This window comes from Panthera onca, chromosome C1, assembly GCF_046562875.1.
Source record: "Panthera onca isolate mPanOnc1 chromosome C1, mPanOnc1 haplotype 2, whole genome shotgun sequence".
NCBI lineage: Eukaryota > Metazoa > Chordata > Mammalia > Carnivora > Felidae > Panthera > Panthera onca.
Genome location: NC_138346.1, coordinates 214,149,129 through 214,169,379, shown reverse-complemented (window position 1 = coordinate 214,169,379; position 20,251 = coordinate 214,149,129). Strand labels below are relative to the sequence as shown.

The window sequence follows — 20,251 nt, the reverse complement described above, 5'->3', positions numbered from 1 at the left end:
TTGTCTTTGTGGTTTGCTCAGGGCAAAAATCACGCAACCATCCTTGATTTCTCTCCTGCGCTGTCTCCTTCAGAAAGGCCTGTGGGCTCTGTCTCAGAAGGTACCCAGACCACTCTTCCCTCTAGAGCCGCTGCCGCGGTAACCTCCTAGCAAGTCTTGAGGCTTTAACCTCTGTTTTCTAGCCCTCTTTTCTCAATAGAGCAGCAAGTGCAATCCTTTTAGAATCGAAGTGGGATTTTCTTTTCCGTCAAAACTGTAAGGTATTTCCCATTTCATTCAGAATAAAAGCTAAAGTCTGTTCATTGACTTCCCTTCTCCCTTTGTCAAGCATCTGGTCTTTTACTTAGTAGCATATTGGGTACATTTCCCCACGTATTCTGCAAGAATGTGATCTTAGTGGCTACACGGATTTGACTGTGTTTGTAAATTGTACATTATTTAGCTCCTTCTCTGTGTTCAGACACTTGAGCCTAAAGTTTTTCATTTAGTCAGTGGAAATGTTGCCAGTGCCTACTCACCCTAATCTCCCAGGGTTGTTGGTGAGGATCCAGTGGAATCTGGTATGCTGCATAGGATAGTGTTCGAAAGGTTATTTCTTAAAAAAAGTTTTTTTTGTAATTAGTTTTGGTACCTCAATTGTTATTTTCAATGGGAGTATAAATTTAAAGGCGGAAACAATTGCACCTATCTCCAGGTTGGAGGAGGCCTTTGGTATTGTGTATTTGCGGCTGCTTTTTATTACGTTCTATGATTTGAACATCTTCAATTACCTAAAAAATCTACCACCTGGATTCCAAACAGGGCAGAGAAGACTAGCTGAAGCCTTGTAGGAAGTTTAGTCCTCATTCTTGGCTGCTTTGCATCTGATTGTTCTGGACTTTCGAGGTTGCCTTAATTAAATCTAAACTGTATTTCACGTGGCCCTTATAGATGCGTCTGATGTTTTTTTCCAAAAGGGAGAGCAGCCGTGCCCAGGCTTTTCTCTTCTTTTGTGTTCCTTTCTTTCCTTTTTAAGTGCCTTCTTGGCAATTCTCCAGAGATGTTTTGGAGTTCATTTTTAAAAGTCCATGCTGATAACATGGTGCTGATTGCTTTTGGTGGTTGCCCAGTGAAGCGTGAAGTGCTGTGATGGGAGCTAGCAAAGTCTGGAGAGTGTTCGTGAGACCGGGGAAGGGCCTGCTACCTCCGTCTGCTTGCACGGTAGGCAAGGTAGGGATTTAGATTTAGTTTTTGGTAGCATAGTAACAGTTGCTTATTTTATCAAAATCATTTCCAGCAGGCTAAAAACAGTTCTTAGTCGTATTGCTTAGGGATGAATGCTCCGGACATCCCGGTGGTAGGAGGAAGAAACACGAAATTAGGTTTTTGAGAGCAACTATAGGAAATTAAGTTTTTGTGACTCAGCAGGCATAGGCTGGGAGGCCACCAGGCCACCAGGCTCTCAGAACCTTAGAGATAAATATCACAGTACTCTGACGACTCTTATGAAAGCATCGAGAGACATGTGAATAATTGAGGAGTAGGGCCTGGAGAGGTAGGGAGTGTCTGGGAAGCCTTTTTGTTTGGGCAGAACAGAAAACTATATGGCCAGAGTTAGCAGAAGCTCTGTGAGCGGTTGAGCTCCATTTGCTGTTTCCTTGTGACGTTCTTCTGGTCTGATACCAAGAGTTCATTTTATAACTGTGGATAAACTTGAGGAGGCACAATGGGTGAAGGGAAGAACAAAAGCAGCTTTTTAAATGCTTTTTATTGGGGAAAAAAACCAAACCATGATTAGTAATTAACAACAACAAAAGCAGTAATAAACACTTCAGCTGTGCCAGCCACAATCAGGCACTTACAGATTTTACCTCAGGCCGTCGTCACAGTAACTCCAGGGCGGAGATTCCTGTTTTCCCCATTTCACAGATGACTTTTCTGGGGTCGCACATCCAGAACTTGGGAGAACTAGGGAATGAAATTGAGTTGTTTGATTCCAGAACCTCATTCTTAACCTCTCTGCAGCACACACTGCCTCTCAAAATCCTCAGTTTTATCATCCTGTGTAGAAGTACGGTTTATGTGTAATTTGACCGGAACTGTTACATGAAAATTTATTTTGATGCCGTTCTTGCTGCAAGGTAATTGTGAATAGCAGGGCATTGTAATTACTTCCTCCGTCTTTGTGCCATTTGGACTGAGCGAGAGCTAGGCCTTCCAGAGCATCTCCTTTCCTAGTCATTGAGCATTTGCTTAGAAGGGCAGAAGAGATGTCAGTCGGGGGCTTGTTTAATGTTTATTACGACTTGGGTGCCTGGCTGGCTCAGTCTTGGGAGCCTGCAAGTCTTGATCTCGGGTTTGTGAGTTCGAGCCCCACTTTGGGTATAGAGAAATTACTTTAAAAAACATAAAATCTTAAAAATGTTTCTTACAGCTAGCATAATTTATTTTATATCCAGTTGAGGATGGCACTGTGACATTACAGAGTTGGTAGAGTTTTGTTTTTTCCCGTTTTATATTTATTTTTACTACTCTGGGATTGAATAGTGAACACATATAGTAAGTATGTTTATATTGTTTATAGGATTTGGAATCTAAGTTTGTTATTTTAAATGATTAAGGAACTTTGTGATTATAGATCTTCTCAATTCTACTTTCTGGCAATATGCTTTTATACCATTTTAATATATTTTGGAAATATGTTATTCTGAGTAGGGGAGGGAGCTGCTTATGGGTTGTGGTTTTATGGTTTGGGAATATAAATGTTGTACCAAATGACTTTATTTTGTGCAGTATTCCTCATATTTTGGGTATATTTTGGAAGAGGAAGTTTGTACTGAAGATGTCACTGGGATTTTTTTTTTTAACGTTTATTTATTTATTAAAAAAAATTTTTTTTTAACGTTTATTTATTTTTGAGACAGAGAGAGACAGAGCATGAACAGGGGAGGGGCAGAGAGAGAGGGAGACACAGAATCTGAAACAGGCTCCAGGCTCTGAGCGGTCAGCCCAGAGCCCGACGCGGGGCTCGAACTGACAGACCGTGAGATCATGACCTGAGCCGAAGTCGGACGCTTAACCGACCGAGCCACCCAGGCGCCCCGTCACTGGGATTTTTAACAAGCCCGAAACATTGCTGTGTTCGAAAAGTTAATATAAAGTTACAGTGTTGCCACAATGATAAGTTAATTGTAGTTGCAGGCAAGATCTTTAATAGTTTGCCAACAACAGTATAATTGCTACATAGAGACTTTGAAATATTAGATAAACAAATTTATTCTGGAGAATATAAAGGCTTTTAAGTACCAATCTTGTTTTGACTGCCTTGTTTTCTAGGGCTTAGTAATTAAAACATTGTTCCTGCTTCTTAATGCTGCAGTAACAAAGTTGGGAAGAAAGCAAAGGAAAAAAGGGGTCAGGTTGGAGGACTTAACAGAAGACTTTGTGAGGCCAATTTCGACTGGAAGTGTCTGTAAGAAAGAGAAGATGGTCCTGTGGTCCATCAACAAACTAAAACCTATAGGACATTTTGTGGTAATCATTTTAAAGGCATTTCCATGTATCTTGGATAAGGGTCATCAGGTAAGCCTTCACGTGAAAGAGGCTGTCCTGTTTCTCACTCTTCTCCAGCTCTCCGAAGGTAGCTGGGCTCCAGCATGAGGAATAAAAAGTGTGAGGACAGAGGGGAAAGGCGTGCAAGGCCTAGGGAGAGAGAAATGCAAGATCCTGGGGGCGGGATCCACTCAGACTTCAGTGCTGAAGCTGCCTTTCTAGCCTGTGAAGGGGACTTACAGAAGACAGCCTTGAAACCAGCTGAGATGGCACAGAGGTGAGGGTGAGCAGAACGAGTTATTCGGGAAGTCAGGAGATCACCCGAACAGGGACTCATTCCTCCTGTGGGGCCAGAAATGGTTGTGGTAATAAAAGCATGGTAATAATGAATGGTGGCGTAGCTTGACTTCCTCCTTGGATCATTTCTGTCTTGTCTCTCGGTCCCCAGGTTCTCTCTATTGCCTTCTTCCTCACTTCCTGTGTTCAAAGCGCACCAGGATTCTGTCTCTCTTCTTTGATCTCTCCTCTGTCTCCAGAGAAGACGGACCCCTAAGTGATTTCATTCATTCAGGGTCAAGGCTTTAAGTTTTATGAGGCGATGATGACTCCCCAATTCATTTCTGCAGTCTGGACCGACCTCTGTCTTGATCTCTGGACTTGTCCGCTCAGCTGCCAACCTAACCCTACTTGAAAGCCTAAGAAGTCTTAAACTTAGCATGTCCTCAGCAGAACTGGTGTTTTCTCTTCCCTGTGCACCTCAAGTGGCTCTTTCTCACCTCTTCTTTTCAGTTTGTCAGACCAAATGTCGGCGTCGCTCTGGCCCTCTCTCTCTTTCTTACAGACCGCCTGCGGTCCATCAGTAAGGCCTGTCTCTTCTGCCTTCACACTGTGTCCTGAACCCCGTTCTTCTGTAGTGAGAGCCAGTACTGCAGTAGCTTCTTTGTTCCATACAGTAGCCAGAGTCCTGTTTGGAAACGTAGATCAGAGCACGTCACCTCTGTGCTTCGGATCCTTCATTGGCTTCCTGTCACTTCCGGAACGTAACTAAACATCTTCGCCTTGGCCACAGGGCCACAGCATTTGGCCTCTGGCTAGCTATCTGATTTGGCGTCTCATTACTACTTCCTTTTTTCTGGCTGCTCTGGTGGTCTTGCTTTTCCTTAAATGTCACTACAGCCCCTGCTCAAATATTACCTTCTCAGAGGTGGCAATCTGCCCACTGTTACTGAAAGAGCCACCCCTGCCACCTCCACCGTCACCTTATATCTCCTCTCTTTTGTTTTACCCAGGTCATACTGTCTCTTTTAGTTTATTATCTGACTTCTGAATTAAAATGTAAGCTCCTTGAAGATAAGGGACTGGTTTTCACTAGATGCTTCACGTCTGGGCATAGTAGGTACTCAAGTATTTGTTAAATGAAGGAGTATTTTGAACATTTGCTTTGTGTTAGAATTTTCAACATGGACTAGTCATTAATCTTCACAACAGTTCTATAAAATAGGAAATATTGTACCCATTTACGGGTAAGAAAATTGAGGCATAAATAATTTGTTATATGCCCAAGTTATAGATGGATAATAATGGATACATAGAGGGGTATGTTAAAGCCTCTATACTATTCCATTTCCTTCATTGCTAAAATCCTTGAAAACGTCTTCTAAAAATATTTTCTAGGTCAGCTTGTGTTTTGATCATTGACTGTTGGGTTATATATATATACATATATGTATATATATATATGTATACGTATATACATATACGTATGTATGTATATATATGTGTATATATATACACATAGATATTTAAGTTTATTCATTTTGAGAGAATGAGGGAGTGTGAGTGAGGGGAGGGGCAGAGAGAAAGAGAGAGAGAGAATCCCAAGTAGGCTGCTCGCTGTCAGCACAGAGCCTGATGTGGGGCTCAGTCTCATGAACTGTGAGAGTATGACCTGAGCCGAAGCCAAGAGTCAGATCCTTAACCAACTGAGCCACCCGGGCACCCCAAACATTGGGTCATATTGTAAGATAAAATTCAGTTTTGGATCAAGAGACGTAATGTTTTTGATCTCAGAATGGACCCTTCTGTCTCCCTGCCCCCACAAATGCTACTTCGTGGAACTTGGGGATTTCTGACGCCAAATGCAGTTCTCATGGGAGTTGTTATGTAAATGGCAAAATTTCCCAAACATCCTGCCGTGGTGGTTGTGTTCTGTGTAATTGGTCTCCGTACTTCCACTCAGGCCTTCCTCCAGGCCACTCTCCATGCTGTAGTCAAGTCAGTCCAGTGGCTTCTGATTGCTCAGGGGTTCACCAGCTCCTTGAAGTCCATCTGTGATTTGATTCTGAGATTTCAGTGCTTCTAACCCTTTGTTGTTCACTACACTTGAGCCATACCAGCCAAACTGGAATCTGGATGCCACGTGTTTCTTTTTGCCCCAGGGTTTCCTAACGCAGTTCTCTCTGACTTGGGATGCGTATTGCCCGGTGGTTTGGAGCCTTGGGGCCGGATGTTCCAAGCTGTAGTCTAGGCCCTGACCTGGGACAAGCGCCTTCTTCTCTGGTGCTCCAAATATAAAATGGAGAAGATAATAGCATCTACTTCGTAAGGTTATCATGAGGATTAAATGAGTGAATACATGTAATGCTTTATTTAACCCAGTGTTTGGAACATAGTAAGCATTTACTACGTGCTAGCTGTTGTTATCTCTGCACTTTCCTTAGTCATCTCCTTTATCCTTCAGCCCAGCCTTCTCTGTTTTATCACATCAGAGTTTACCTGTTTATGTGTTCTTATAGGACCCCATGCTTGTCTAGCATGGCTCTTATTATAATTTGAGAGCATTTATTTATTTTATGTGATTGTATGTCTTTCTTCTCCATTGGCTATTAGCCCTAGAAGGGCAGAAATAACTTGTTTGTTTGCCATTTTATCCCCAGCACAGTGCCTGGCACATAGTTTGTGCTTAATAAATATGTTTTGTGCTCAGTAAATATGCCCAATGAATGAAAGTGCTGTTTAAGTTTTCTTTTCTTAAACTAGGGTCTTGGGATCTTTTGCAATAATGCTTCTTTGGGGGAAAGATTAACGTTAGCATGGAAACTAGCGTCATTTCCCGCCAACCTGGGAGATTTGGAAAGCTGAGCACAATGAGTAAAAGTGTAGAAGGCAAAGGGGCAGGGACTGTTCAAAGACAGGCAGAAAGATCAGGAAAATGAACTTGTTCAGGTGGATGCCATCTAACAGTGTTTTGTTGAAGATCTTTGATGCACCTAGGTGTAGTTATGATCTATTCACCAGTGACTCAGCCAGTGTACCTCGCCCTTCTGATGGAATGTATGTTTCAGAGGAAGTGCTTGGGAAGATGAGTACTGAGAAATTAGCATTTATTTATGTCTGTTGGTGTTTATCATATGGCACCGCCTCTTGGGTGTGTGTCTTGTGTGTGAGGTCAAGAATCTGTTTCACACCCACATAAGAATCCTTAGGCTGGGCAAGCCTTTTATATGTAGGACACTGGAGAAAATTTTACAGCGATAAATTTGAATGGTAAGGTACCCTCTGTCTGATATGAAAGTCCATATTTCCTGTGACATGTATACTGTAAGACACAGTTCTCAAGACCTGGAGAAGGAGAGGGATTTCCAACACCTACCCCACTCTTCCTGCCTCCATTATATTTTCCTTTATCCTTGACCTTCCTGGTGACCTCCATCAACATATCTTCCTGTTTAAAACCTGGTTATCTTTTCTCCTGTCCCCTGTTTACCTATTACTGCTGTTTCCTGAAAGTTGTATTTCTACTCCTGAGATTGGAATTTAGATTCCTCCTCTCCCAGAGATTAATCTTTCTTGCCAGAAGGTGAGTAAGTTGGCTGCTCAGGAAGAAAAGACTCAGGAAGCAAGTTGTGTAGAGAGAGCTATGTACCAGTCCACATACAAGCATCAGCGACTTATGAAGTCAGCACAGTGAGTGATACAGAAAGAGGAGTCATGGTTTCCAGCTACAAAGCAGTGACAATCTGTAAGGAAAGATAAAACTAACATAGTCCTTGGGTCTTTGGGTATATATTGAGAATCTACTATGTGGCAGGTGCTCTCCTCGGAACTGGAATATAGCAGTGGATGAAACAGAAGTTCTGGTGTCCTGGAACCTGCATGCCAGTGACTCGTAATAAGTCAGGTAGTCAGGAGTGCAGTGAAGACAAGTAAGGCAGGGAAAGCAGATGGAGAGTGAAGGCACGCCCAGAAAAGGGCCATCTGACATGGTGCCATGTGAGCAGAGACCTGTATGAAGTTAGGGGGTGGGCTGTTCCCACACCTGGGCGAGTGGCACTCCTGGTAGAGCCAAAGTTCAGAGGCCCTGAAGTGAGGGTATATCTTCAGTAAGAAGGGCAGTGGGGCTGGAGTGGGGGGTGAATCACTCCAGTAGCTGGACAGGAGCTCAGAGGGAGAGTAGAGTTTTGTTCAGTGTATGCTGGGAGCCCATCCGAATGCTCACCAGAGGCGTGTCATGGATCTGATCTGGGTTAGTCTGAGCAAAGGACCACCGTTTGCAGTGTGGGGATAAGTCTCTCCGGGGGGGGGGAGGGGAAGCCGGGAGCCTTGTTAGGAATTACCGCTGTCTTCTGGTGAAGGAGGCAGTAGTTTGGACCAGGGTGGTAACGGTGGTGCCGGAGAAGCCATGGGATTCTGGATTCATTTTGAAAGTAGAGCTGACAGGAGAGATCAGATGTAGGGTGTTAAGAGAAGAAAGTTGGAGGTGATTCTTTTTTTTTTAAGGTTTCTTTATTTTTGAGAGAGAGACAGAGACAGAGCCTGAGTGGGGGAGGAGCAGAGAGAGGGAGACACAGAATCCGAAGCAGGCTCCAGGTTCTGAGCTGTCAGCACAGAGCCCGATGCGGGGCTGGAACCCATGAATAGCGAGATCATGACCTGAGCTGAAGTTGGATGCTCAACCGACTGAGCCACCCAGGCGCCCGGAGATGATTCTTGAGGTCATCTGTGAAAAGTTGCTTGTGGAGGTAGGTCCAGGTCTGGAGTATACTGTGTGTCCGGAGAAGTCTTCATAGGAGAAGAGGCCTGAGGTGTGGAAGTTGCTTAAAAGGGGCCTTGAAAAGTGGCATGAAAGGTGATTTTATAGAAAATAAAACAATATGAGGTGTACAGCATTTAAAAGAGTTACGTTCTGACTCTAGCCCTCAAAATATTCCTGGGATCCATTTCTTGTAAAAAAAAAAAAAAAAGATGATTTATCCTAAACAAAGCCTGCACACTGTTGACATGTGACCCTGGCAGGCATGCTGCGTTTGTAGCAGTGTTTACATTGGTGAAAATAGTTTATTTTTATTTACTTATTTTATTTTATTCATACACTAGACATTTATTCATACATTACAGTTTTATTTTTGTGTACAGAGTTGTTTAACAATCACTGAATTTCTAGGCCAGGTTCAGGTAACTGAAGAGCCTTTATAACTAACTTATATTGTCTAGATCCAAGGTATGCTGCAAACATGGTCTGGAGCAAAATGGGAAATAACATCTTTCTAAAGATGAGCTTCGAAATTCTAGTCCAGTAAGTTGTTTCCTTTTTCTGGTAGCAGGGCTGACTCATACCTGGCTGCTAGGCCACCATTCACAGGTATAGCCAAGAAAACAGGGTAGGGACCACCAAAAACAAGACCAACCAGTCCACCCCGTGTTATGGTACAGGTTTCACAATTCAAATCACCTGTATTCAAAGGTAGATTTGCAAAACCTTTGCAAGATGCATGCGCAGTCAAAAATGGGAACACTGCCATTGGTAAGCCAGCAGCTATACGAGCCTGTGTCACGTTCAAGATGCGTCGAAGAAGACTGTTTGCTATTAGACCACAGAGAGCAGCATTAAGTCCGATATAAACTGATCCATGTTCAAACAGATTCCTTTCTGCTTCTGGGAAGTGGTTAATTTTTCTGTTTATGATATTGAAAACTAAATCTTCCCTGACAGTTATCATCTGGTTCACGATTTTTCATCTTGAGCCTTATGCTCTGCTCACAACCCTCCTCTGCACGCTGGGGTTCACTCCAGCCTTTGCTCAACTAGCCTGAACGCAGCCATCTTTGGCTGACCTGTGACTCGGGTCAGCGGTGAAAAGAATTTATGTGTTGAAGATATTATGAATTGCTATTGATAGCATTAATTAATTATTAATTATTCTTACACTGTGTTAAATAGTGCCTAATCTTTTGGTAATACAATTCTATGTTTTTTCTGTGAAAGTTGATAAGATGAACTGGTACTTTATGTGTAATCTGCACAGGTGTGTACTATTCTTCTTTTTCTTTTTATGCTTCTAAAAATGGTATGGGATTTAATGAAATTAAAATTATGCATGACAAATGGAGGGACATGCATCTGAATGTGTGTTTGGTGCAGAGGATCCACGAGACGCAGTCCATATATTGAAGGGGATTTATAATGTGGTAGGAGCACCTGAGATTTGGTGGCACAGGTAAAGAACCCCAACGTAGTTTTGATTCTTGGCGAGAAATAGAATTCTTATGTTCCGCTTTAGCTTATTTTATCAATTAGTGAATGAACTTTCCTAACTTTGGTGTAAGGACTATGGACTGTAGCCACTAAAACACCGAGTGAAAAACAAGATAAAAAACCTATTTTTCAAAATGAGCATTTGTATATTGCTTTCCTCATTTAATCCTGTGAACTAGGTATGATCTCAGTTTTAGGGAGGACTCAAAAGTGCAGCAATACCCAAGGTGACAAAAAATTCTAAATATTAAGGGTCCGTCATGTATTTAGAATATTAACATATTCTAAACCGTCTTTTGATCCAAATCCCATTCCCTTTCCATTATATGTACTGTGTTATCCCTCCCCCCTTTTATTAATGTTGAAACATCCTGTTTCTTAATTGGGTTAAAGGAAGTAAGTTAGATCTCAACTGTTACTAATTCAGAAAGAAAAAAACCTTTGGCACATTGAGAACATATTATTAGTTCATTGTGAAAGTAATGGTGGAGTTCATGGACTTCTGATGAGGTCACGTGCTGTCATTGATACTTTATCTTTTTTTAAATTTTTTTTTTTTTTTCAATGTTTTTTATTTTATTTTTGGGACAGAGAGAGACAGAGCATGAACGGGGGAGGGGCAGAGAGAGAGGGAGACACAGAATCGGAAACAGGCTCCAGGCTCCGAGCCATCAGCCCAGAGCCCGACGCGGGGCTCGAACTCACGGACCGCGAGATCGTGACCTGGCTGAAGTCGGACGCTTCACCCACTGCGCCACCCAGGCGCCCCAATACTTTATCTTTTTTAAAAAAAAAAAACTTAAAAAAATGGTTTTTAAATTTATTTTGAGAGATAGAGAGCATGAGAGAGCGTGAGTGGGGGAGGTGTGGAGAGAGAGGGAGAGAGAATCCCAAGTAGGCTCCCTGCTGCCCGCACAGAGTTCAGCTCAGGGCTCAGTCTTCTTATGAGCTGTGAGATCATGACCTGAATGGAAGTCAAGAGTCCAGTGCTTAAGTGACTGAGCCACCCAGGTACCCAAGTAGTTTCTTTTTTTAAATAATTTCTTAAGTCTGTTGTTTTTTTTTTTAATGTTTATTTATTTTTGAGAGGAGGGGAGGGACAGAGGTGGGGGGCAGAGGGTCTGAAGCGGGCTCTGCGCTGACAGCAGAGAAGAGAACCTGACGTTGGGCTCAAACTCACGAACTGTGAGATCATGACCTGAGCTGAAGTTGGATGTTTAACTGACTGAGCCACCCACATGCCCCCCGATATTTTATCTTTTTTTTTTTAATGTTTATTTTTGAGAAAGACAGACAGAGCATGAGTGGCGGGGGTGGGGGACACACCAGAAAGAGAGGGAGACACAGAATCTGAAGCAGGCTCCAGGCTCTGAGCTGTCAGCACAGAGCCTGACGTGGAGCTTGAACTCACCAACTGCAAGATCATGACCTGAGCTGAAGTCAGATGGTCAACCAACTGAGCTACCCAGGTGCCCTCTGATATTTTATCTTTATAACAGTTTTTTCTTTTCATTTGTAGAGTTGGGAGTTCCAAAATTTTTTATTAGGAACACTTCCTATATTCAAGACGGTACAAAGCATATATAAATATAAGAATAATATAAAACACCCAATGTTTCTAGCAGCACTCTCAACAATAGCCAAATTATGGAAAGAGCCTAAATGTCCATCAACTGATGAATAGATAAAGAAATTGTGGTTTATATACACAATGGAGTACTACATGGCAATAAGAAAGAACGAAATATGGCCCTTTGTAGCAATGTGGATGGAACTGGAGAGTGTGATGCTAAGTGAAATAAGCCATACAAAGAAAGACAGATACCATATGGTTTCACTCTTATGTGGATCCTGAGAAACGTAACAGAAACCCATGGGGGAGGGGAAGGAAAAAAAAAAAAAAAAAAAAGAGGTTAGAGTGGGAGAGAGCCAAAGCATAAGAGAATGTTAAAAACTGAGAACAAACTGAGGGTTGATGGGGGGTGGGAGGGAGGGGAGGGTGGGTGATGGGTATTGAGGAGGGCACCTTTTGGGATGAGCACTGGGTGTTGTATGGAAACCAATTTGACAGTAAATTTCATATATTGAAAAAAAAAAGAATAATATAAAACAAACTATCCTTTAACTGCTACCCAGTTAACATAGAAATTATCCATGCCTTCTGGGGCTCTCTGCTTACACTACCCTCTCAAACAGGTAACAACAACATTGAGTTTTACGTTGTTCCGAAGTGTCTTCTGTAAATATCTTTCATTTAGGAATTAAATATTTTAAAAAATATTGTGGATAATTTCATCTTGCTTAACATAACTGTAATGCAAATAGCCCTTTAAAATTATATTTTGATTTATTTATGTTAAAAAGGGTTTTGTCTGCATACAAGCAGTTACTTAAAAGGCAGCATGGTTTCAAATCTGTAAGTTAGGAAACTTTATTAGTTTCAGGAGTTTCAAAGATCCGGAAGAAGGGAATCGTAAGGAAGAGGAAAAGGATTTCAAGTGAATCAAGGAAGTTACTCACTGGTGTACTGTTTCTTTTTCTTTACTAGGAAAAAGAGAACAAAGAGGTAGGATTGAAAACCAGCCCTTAAGTGTTCTTGGCAGAATCAGTACCACCAATGAGTAGCTAAAAGACTGAAGTATGGCTTAAAAGTTTTTATGACGGGGGTGCCTGGGCGGCTCAGTCAGTTAAGCGTCAGGCTTCGGCTCAGGTCGTGATCTCAACGGTTTGTGGGTTCGAGCCCCGTTTCTGGCTCTGTGCTGACAGCTCGGAGCCTGGAACCTGCTTCGGATTTTGTGTTGCCCTCTCTCTCTCTCTCTCTCTGCCCCTCCGCCACTTGCTTTTGGTCTCTCTCTCTCTCTCAAATAAACATTAAAAAAAAATTCTTTTTTAATGAAGTTTTATGACAGCACATTTCCTATAGGTTACAAAGTGTTTATTTTAACCATGTTTTTGAGTGGTGAAGACTGCTTCAGAGGTCATATCCTGTGTCTCGTCATTGTCTTTATTGCTGAGCCCCTGAAACCTGAATCTGGTTCACATGACACTGATTTCCGTTTTCTTGGTAGAGTTTGTGTGTAGGCTTTCATCTTTTAGGAACTGCAATCCTCATAATTCCTAGTTTTAAATGGGTAAGGAGAGTTTTGAGCAATGTCTGTGATGTAATTTGAGGGGGGGTGATTATGTGCATACTCATACACGCACACGTGAAGTATGCGTATGCATAAAAATGCCTGTGTCTACCTTGACAGTTGATACAAGTAGGGAATAGCCTTTAGATGACGGGTGCCTTGGCTAAGAGTGTGGGCTCTGGAGTTAAACTCTCCAAGTCCACATCCTGGATTGCCACTAGCTAGCTCTCTATACAGCCTTGGGTAAGTTATTTAACCTCTTTGTGATAGTGTCTCTATCTATACGGTGGCAGTAATGAAACCTCTATGTGCTTCAGTGGCTGGGAGGATGAAATAGGTTAGTACACAGAAAGGTCTCAGAGCTTAGAGTAAGTGCTCCATGAGTGTTGGCTATTATTTAAATCTTGTCCCTAGTGCCTTTTGGTTAGAACACACTTCTTTGCTTAGGTTGCCATTTGTGTGTGGGGAGATGTTCTTTCTAGAACTATGTCTGCTTGTCACATGATTGTGTGCAGTGTGAGCCTTATTAATACTCTGTCAGCATTTGAGGTTTGAACATAAGTTGTGGGGCCATACCCAGTGGAATCCAGCGCGAGAGAGAACTAAGCACCGTAGCAACTGTTGCTATTTATGTCCTGAGCAGCAGCTGCCCTGGACAGATTTATTTTTAATCCTGAACTCACTGATAGCCTGGGATGTGGCCATGCCTTCCAGAGAAGCAGATTGGTTGAGATGTCTGGTCTTTGAGGAGATTTCGTGACCACATGTTATAAAGATTCTATTCCATGTGAAATATGAGACGCTGAAGCTTTGTATGTAAGAGAAAGGAAGAGAGGCGAAACTTCAGCATTCAGTCAGTCCCCAAAGTAGAGTGTGACTGGATTAATCACTCGAGAAATATTTTCACTGTCGGCAGTAAGGCTTCGTGCTTTGCAGTCAAGAAGTAATTTTGCTTTCTGTAACATTCTACAGAAGATTTGTGGTGTGTGGTTCTACTGTATACATACGTAATACACACATGTACATGCATACTTGATTATCAACTGTGGATTTCAGCAAAAAGACTGTCTTTCATTATCAAATGCTTTTCTAAAGTAATAATAAGATCTTTGAAAAGAGTTTATTTCAGGTAGTAGTTGGATCGATTCAATAATTTTCTAATTTTTATTTCTGATGTATTGAAATATTTTAAGCTTTATGAAGTACCTTGAAATAGTAATGTGGCCCATTTCCAAATTTTGAATATTTCCTGAGCACCTACTGTATGCCAGGCTGTGTTCTAAATCCTGGTGGCACCCGGTGAATGTTGTTGGTCTGATTCTTTTAAGTTCTGTGGACAGATCCTACCTATTAAGGATGTGATTTTTTTAAAAATTTTTACATTTCCGTGTTCGGATTCAGTAGTATGAATTTCCTGATTTGGGTGTTTTGAATTTACAACATAACATCATGTTGAACTAAAGAAAATGTAACTGAGTGACTTATCAAATCAAATCATTTTCATTCTCTAGGTATTATTAACCCAAAGAACCCAAAGGAAGCTCCAAAGTCCTTCAGTTTCGACTACTCCTACTGGTCGCACACCTCGGTGCGTATACTCGGGGTGCGGCGCAATAGAGCGGGGCAGGCCGGGAGCAGTTGTGAAAGCGCTCGAAGGTCCACAGGGAAAGCAAAGATGCCCGACACCCAGGAAACGGAGAGAGCGGGGGCCCTTTGCAGTGCCCTTACTTGGTAAAGGACCCCCAGTCTTGCAGGCTCCTGGGGATTGTTCCTCAACTAGAGCTTGCTTCTGCAACTCTTCATTACATGTTTTTCCTGGTTTTTTTGGTTTTCCTCTTCTGTTTTGTGTTGGAGTAGGAAAGGTTTCAAACTCCTGACAAAGCCTGCTGGCCAAGGGAAGGGGCCTGTGAAGGGGGGGTCGACGCTCGTCACTAGGAGCTGGGTTTATTGAGAAATAGCCACACCACCTGGAGTGAGTGCAGAGGAGTATTTCTATATATGGACTTGACCTTTGATCTTTCAGTCCCATTTTCCATTTAAGAAAACGTTCTTGCAGCTTCTATGAATGGAAGAGTAATACTTTTAAGATTATGGAAAGTGAACTGTAATCAAGTGAGGTAATTTCATGTAGGTATTTTTACGTGTGGCTGTGACCTGGATGACTGTGGTTGTGTGTGTTTTTAATGAGAGAAAAATAAACTGTGTGTTGGAGGAACTAAGAAATTTTATAATACATTTTAGGTGACTGTTGAGATTCCAGACACTTTTGATTTATTATAGAAGTAACCAAATAAACATAGGAAAGTATGCAAATAAAATGCCACTGATTTCTCCTTTTAATCTTTCCAGCCTGAAGATCCCTGTTTTGCATCTCAAAACCGCGTGTACAATGACATTGGAAAGGAAATGCTCTTACATGCCTTTGAGGGCTATAATGTCTGTATTTTTGCCTACGGGCAGACTGGTGCTGGGAAATCTTATACAATGATGGGTAAACAAGAAGAAAGCCAGGCTGGCATCATTCCACAGGTAAAGAAGCAAAAAATGACAAAAGACCTCTGTTTATTATTACTCTTAGTCTTCAGTTGCTGTAATAGTTATTTTTACTTAGCAGACACTTATTCAGGGACTATTGTATGTGAGGCACAAAAATAAATCACTGGTCCCCTTCTCTCAAAGTAACTAACAGTCTGGTGGAAAAAGACTGATGTGTATACATGTCCGTCTTTAAAGGCAGGGAAGTTGACGTTCTGTAAAGATTTTGCTGTACCCCCACGTCTGGTTATTGTATCTCCTGACCCGTGTTACCGGCTTCTTAAAAAAAAGTGGTAGTATGTGCCATGCTCTGTTCTGAGTCCTGGGGACACCAGTGTTGTCGCCGGTCTGATACCCCTGCCCCCAAGTCCCATATATAGATCACCTCGTAAGCATGAGATTGTTTTTGTTTTTTGATTGCCTTCTCAGAGATATTTTCCTTTTATCTTATTAATTTGATGCTAACACTTTAAGCTTGAACGGTCTGGGAAATCTTAAGAGCAGTGTCTTTGGCCTTGTATTGTTCGGAATGGAGAAGAGTTGTAACCCAGGTATTTAGAAGGAACTTCTTTTGGTAATAAGAAAAATATGGTTGGTTTGCGTTTATTGGTGATATTTGGAATTAATTTTAAAGTGTTTTTTAAAATACAGGCTTAGTGTGACTCATCTCTGTATTCTGAGAACAAAATATCATCAGAGAGCAGTAGCTACTTTTCCTAATGGATTATTGGAGCATAATTTTAAATTCAGCTGTATAATTGAAATGCTTCACTATCAGTAAACGTCAAGAATTTTTCAGAAAAAATTGAACATACTAGCATATTTTTTTCTGTGAAAAATACATGTCAATATGAAGATATACTTGGGAATTGTCCTTCTTTATATGCAGGAATAGCAATTACAGTACTAATTAGAGAAGACATTAGGTAGCACTCACCATGTGCCAAGTACTGGTCCAAGTGTTTCACAGACATTAGCTTATCTATAGATATCCTCCTCATTTGACCCTAAGAGGTAGATGTTGTTGTTTCTTTTTTCATTTTTCTCTTCTCTTCTCTTTCTTCCTTTCCTTTCCTTTCCTTTCCTCTTCTCCTCTTCTTTCATTTAATTTCATTTTCCTAATTGCATTTTTCTTTCTTTTTTTTTTTTTTGAGAGAGAGAGGGGATGCAAGTGAGCGAGAGACAGAGAGAGAGAGAGAGAATGAGAATCCAACGAGGGGCAGGTGGTGGGGGGAGAGAAAGAGAGGGGAGGGGACAAGCTCATTGTCACCCAATGTGGGGCTCAAGCACACCTGAAGTAGGGCTTGTGCTCACCCGAAGCGGGGCTGGAACACAACGATGCTGGGCTCGAACTCACAAACTGTGAGATCACGACCTGAGCGGAAGTCAAATGCTTAACCAACTGAGCCACCCAGGTGCCCTTGTTTTATTTTATTTTCCTCATTTTATTTTATTTTTTTTTGTGATTTAACTTTATTTTTTATTTTTTAAAATTTACATCAAAATTAGTTAGTATATAGTGAAGCAATGATTTCAGTAGATTCCTTAATGCCCCTGACCCATTTAGCCCATCCCCCCTCCCACAACCCCTCTGGCAACCCTCCATTTGTTCTCCATATTTATGAGTCTCTTTTGTTTTGTCCCCCTCCCTGTTTCTATATTATTTTTGTTTCCCTTCCCTTATGTTCATCTGTTTTGTCTCTTAAAGTCCTCATGTGAGTGAAGTCATATGATTTTTGTCTTCCTCTGAGTTTTTTTCCTCATTTTAAAGACGAGGAAACTGAGGCATAGGGAGGTCACATCACTTGCCCAGGGAAGTGGCAGAGCCAGAATTCAAAAGCAGGCTTTGCTTTTTCTACAATGTGATACTTCTTTAGCAATAAAATATCTTTTTGTAGATTATAGCAAGTTACAGTAGACAGTCCTGTTTATCCCGTCATCACACTTAGTTTCTCCTTCCCTCTCCTTTAACCTTAATTTTTTTGCTATTGGAATTTTTGTATAATTACATATATATCCCTTTTTTGGCAGAATTTTGGAATATTTTATTTTAATGCAAAAGCATTAATTTTTTAAAACAGGATTATCATTTAGAAACTGCCATTTTTAATACATTGTATTATTTTTTATTTTTTTTAATATTCATTTTGACAGAGAAAGTGTGCTCGCACTCGCGTGCGTTCACACTTATGGGGGAGGGGCAGAGAGGGAAAGAGAGAATCCCAAGCAGGATCCACGCTTAGCACAGAGCTGGATGTGGGGCTCAGTCTTACAACCATGAGATTGTGACCCTAGCTGAAATCAAGAGTCAGGTGCTTAACTGAGCCACCCAGACACCCCTGTAATAAATGTAATTCTTTAAAAAAATTTTTTAATGTTTAGTTTTGAGAGAGAGAGAGAGAGCATGTGTGTGGGGCAGGGAGGGGCAGGAAGACAGGGAGACAGAGGATCCAAAGCAGTCTCCCGGCTGACAGTGCAGAGCCCGATTTGGGGCCCGAACTCACACCCCATGAGATTTTTTTTTTTTTCCCCATGAGATTATGATCTGAGCCGTAGTCAGATGCTTAACCAACTGAGCCACACAGGCGCTCCCCACAGTAAATTTTAAGTTGTATTTAGACTTCTAGAGAATCACAAACATATAGTTCATTTTCCAAATGTATATTGATTGCCTTGACATTAAATGTATAGCAAATGGGGCGCCTGGGTGGCTCAGTTGGTTGAGTCTCTGACTCTTGATTTCATCTTGGGTCATGATCTCAGAGTCCTGAGATTGAGCCCCACATGGGGCTCCTTGCTGAGTGTGGAGCCTCTTTAAGATTCTCTCTCTCTCTCCCTCCCTGTCTACCCCACCCTTACTACCCCATGTGTGTGCCCTCTCTCTCTCAAAAATAGTCATCATTTAAAAAAATGTATAGCAAATGAAAATTCAATAAAATTTTATTAAGTACTCCTATTAAAGTATCACATATTTTGAGTAAATTCAAAGGATGGGGAGAGTGAAATTTTATGATTTTCCTGATCTAGAAAAATTAATGTTTTCTATTAGAAATGTCACCATGTTGTGGAGTATCTTCTCATAAAGGGTTTGGAATCTTAAGACAGAGGTAAAGGGGAAATTTTTATACAGTTAAAATTATTCTTTTTTTAAAAGATTTTATTTTTAAGTACTCTGCATTGAGTGTGGGGCTCGAACTTAACAACCCTGAGATTAGGAATCACACACTCCACCAACTGAGCCAGCCAGGCACCCCTATACAGTCAAAATTATTCTTAAATACCTTCATTTACTCCGTCTAAATAGCATGCATTCTCTTCTTATACATATATATGTACGAATTTATAACGTATATGGTAACTGACAATGTGTAATGTATACAGCGTGATAAATAAAATGCGTGCAAAGTGTAGTTTAATAGCAGTGACTGCTATGTAATAATGCTAATAGCAGAGTCACAGGTACTCGAGGATAGTGTGAAGAATTGAATTCACATAAACTAAATGTGCCAGGGACCTACGCTGGAGAGCTTCTCCTCTTCCCTAAATGTGGCTTTCTTTCTAAGGAAACATTTTTGAGATGCTGTCATTGAGGGAGAATAGAGATGAGATTGGAGGAGACCATACTCCGAACTCTCCTTTTATTCCATTCAAAGCATTCACCTTTGATATTGTTGCTATTCATACTTTAAGAGAAAAGGGATCTCGCTAATTCGTTTAGCACTCATGAGTAACTTTGTACCTCTCTCATCTATGCTGTTCCCGCCTCTCCTGCTTCTGTAGTTGTGTGAAGAACTGTTCGAGAAAATCAACGACAACTGTAATGAAGAAATGTCTTACTCTGTAGAGGTGAGTACAACTGTGGGTTAAAGCAAGAGGCCTCCGGACTCCATTCCCTCCAGTGTTACTTTGCAAAGGCCCCACATTATGACTGAGCTAGATCACTTAACGATTCTCCCAGTTTTGTACTCGTAGGCTATTTCTAAGTTTGGGTCATAACGAATAGTGTCGCAATTAAATCCTTGTTCGTAAGTCGTAAGCTTGTTCATAAGCTTTATTTTTAGCTATTTCCTTTATGTAGCCGCTTGTCAGACAATACATTTGAATTGCCAAGTGGCTTTTTAGAAGGAAATGCTGTACCAATTTCCAGTCCTATCAGGAGGGTGTAAGCACCCATTGTGTCCTTGCCAACATTTAGTGTTTTCGTTTTTTACTCTGCCAATTTGAAAAGGGCACAATTTCTTGCTTACTTAAAGTAGAATTCTTTTGATTATTAGTGTAGTTGAACATCTGGTAAATTATGCACATGCCTGTTTACATTTTGGATTGCAGTGTTTATCTCGATATTCATTTGTGTGAATTCTTTCCCCTTTTAATATTATCAATAATGATTTCTGATAGGCATTGGTTTTTAAAATATTTATAATCAGATCTCTCCGCCCCTCCCTTCTTCATAATTGCTTATAAGCTTAGAAAGTTACTCTCCATCCAGTGAATACTCCAGCTCTTTGAAGAACAGGTC

General features: G+C 41.2%; 1 protein-coding gene and 1 pseudogene across 14 annotated transcripts in view; one reads left to right on the top strand and one right to left on the bottom strand.

Moving 5' to 3' along the window:
• The window catches only part of KIF1B (kinesin family member 1B), a 144,673-nt gene that overhangs the window by 24,641 nt on the left and 99,781 nt on the right, over window positions 1–20,251 (top strand). For all 14 annotated transcript variants that reach the window (XM_078452443.2, XM_081796457.1, XM_078452446.2 and 11 more), the window contains exons 3-5: window positions 14,709–14,785; window positions 15,547–15,726; window positions 19,513–19,578. In XM_078452443.2, coding sequence (XP_078308569.2) covers window positions 14,709–14,785; window positions 15,547–15,726; window positions 19,513–19,578 — 323 coding nt within the window. The remainder of the gene's footprint in view (window positions 1–14,708; window positions 14,786–15,546; window positions 15,727–19,512; window positions 19,579–20,251) is intronic.
• Window positions 8,960–9,549, bottom strand: LOC132672427 (transmembrane protein 126A pseudogene; annotated as a pseudogene).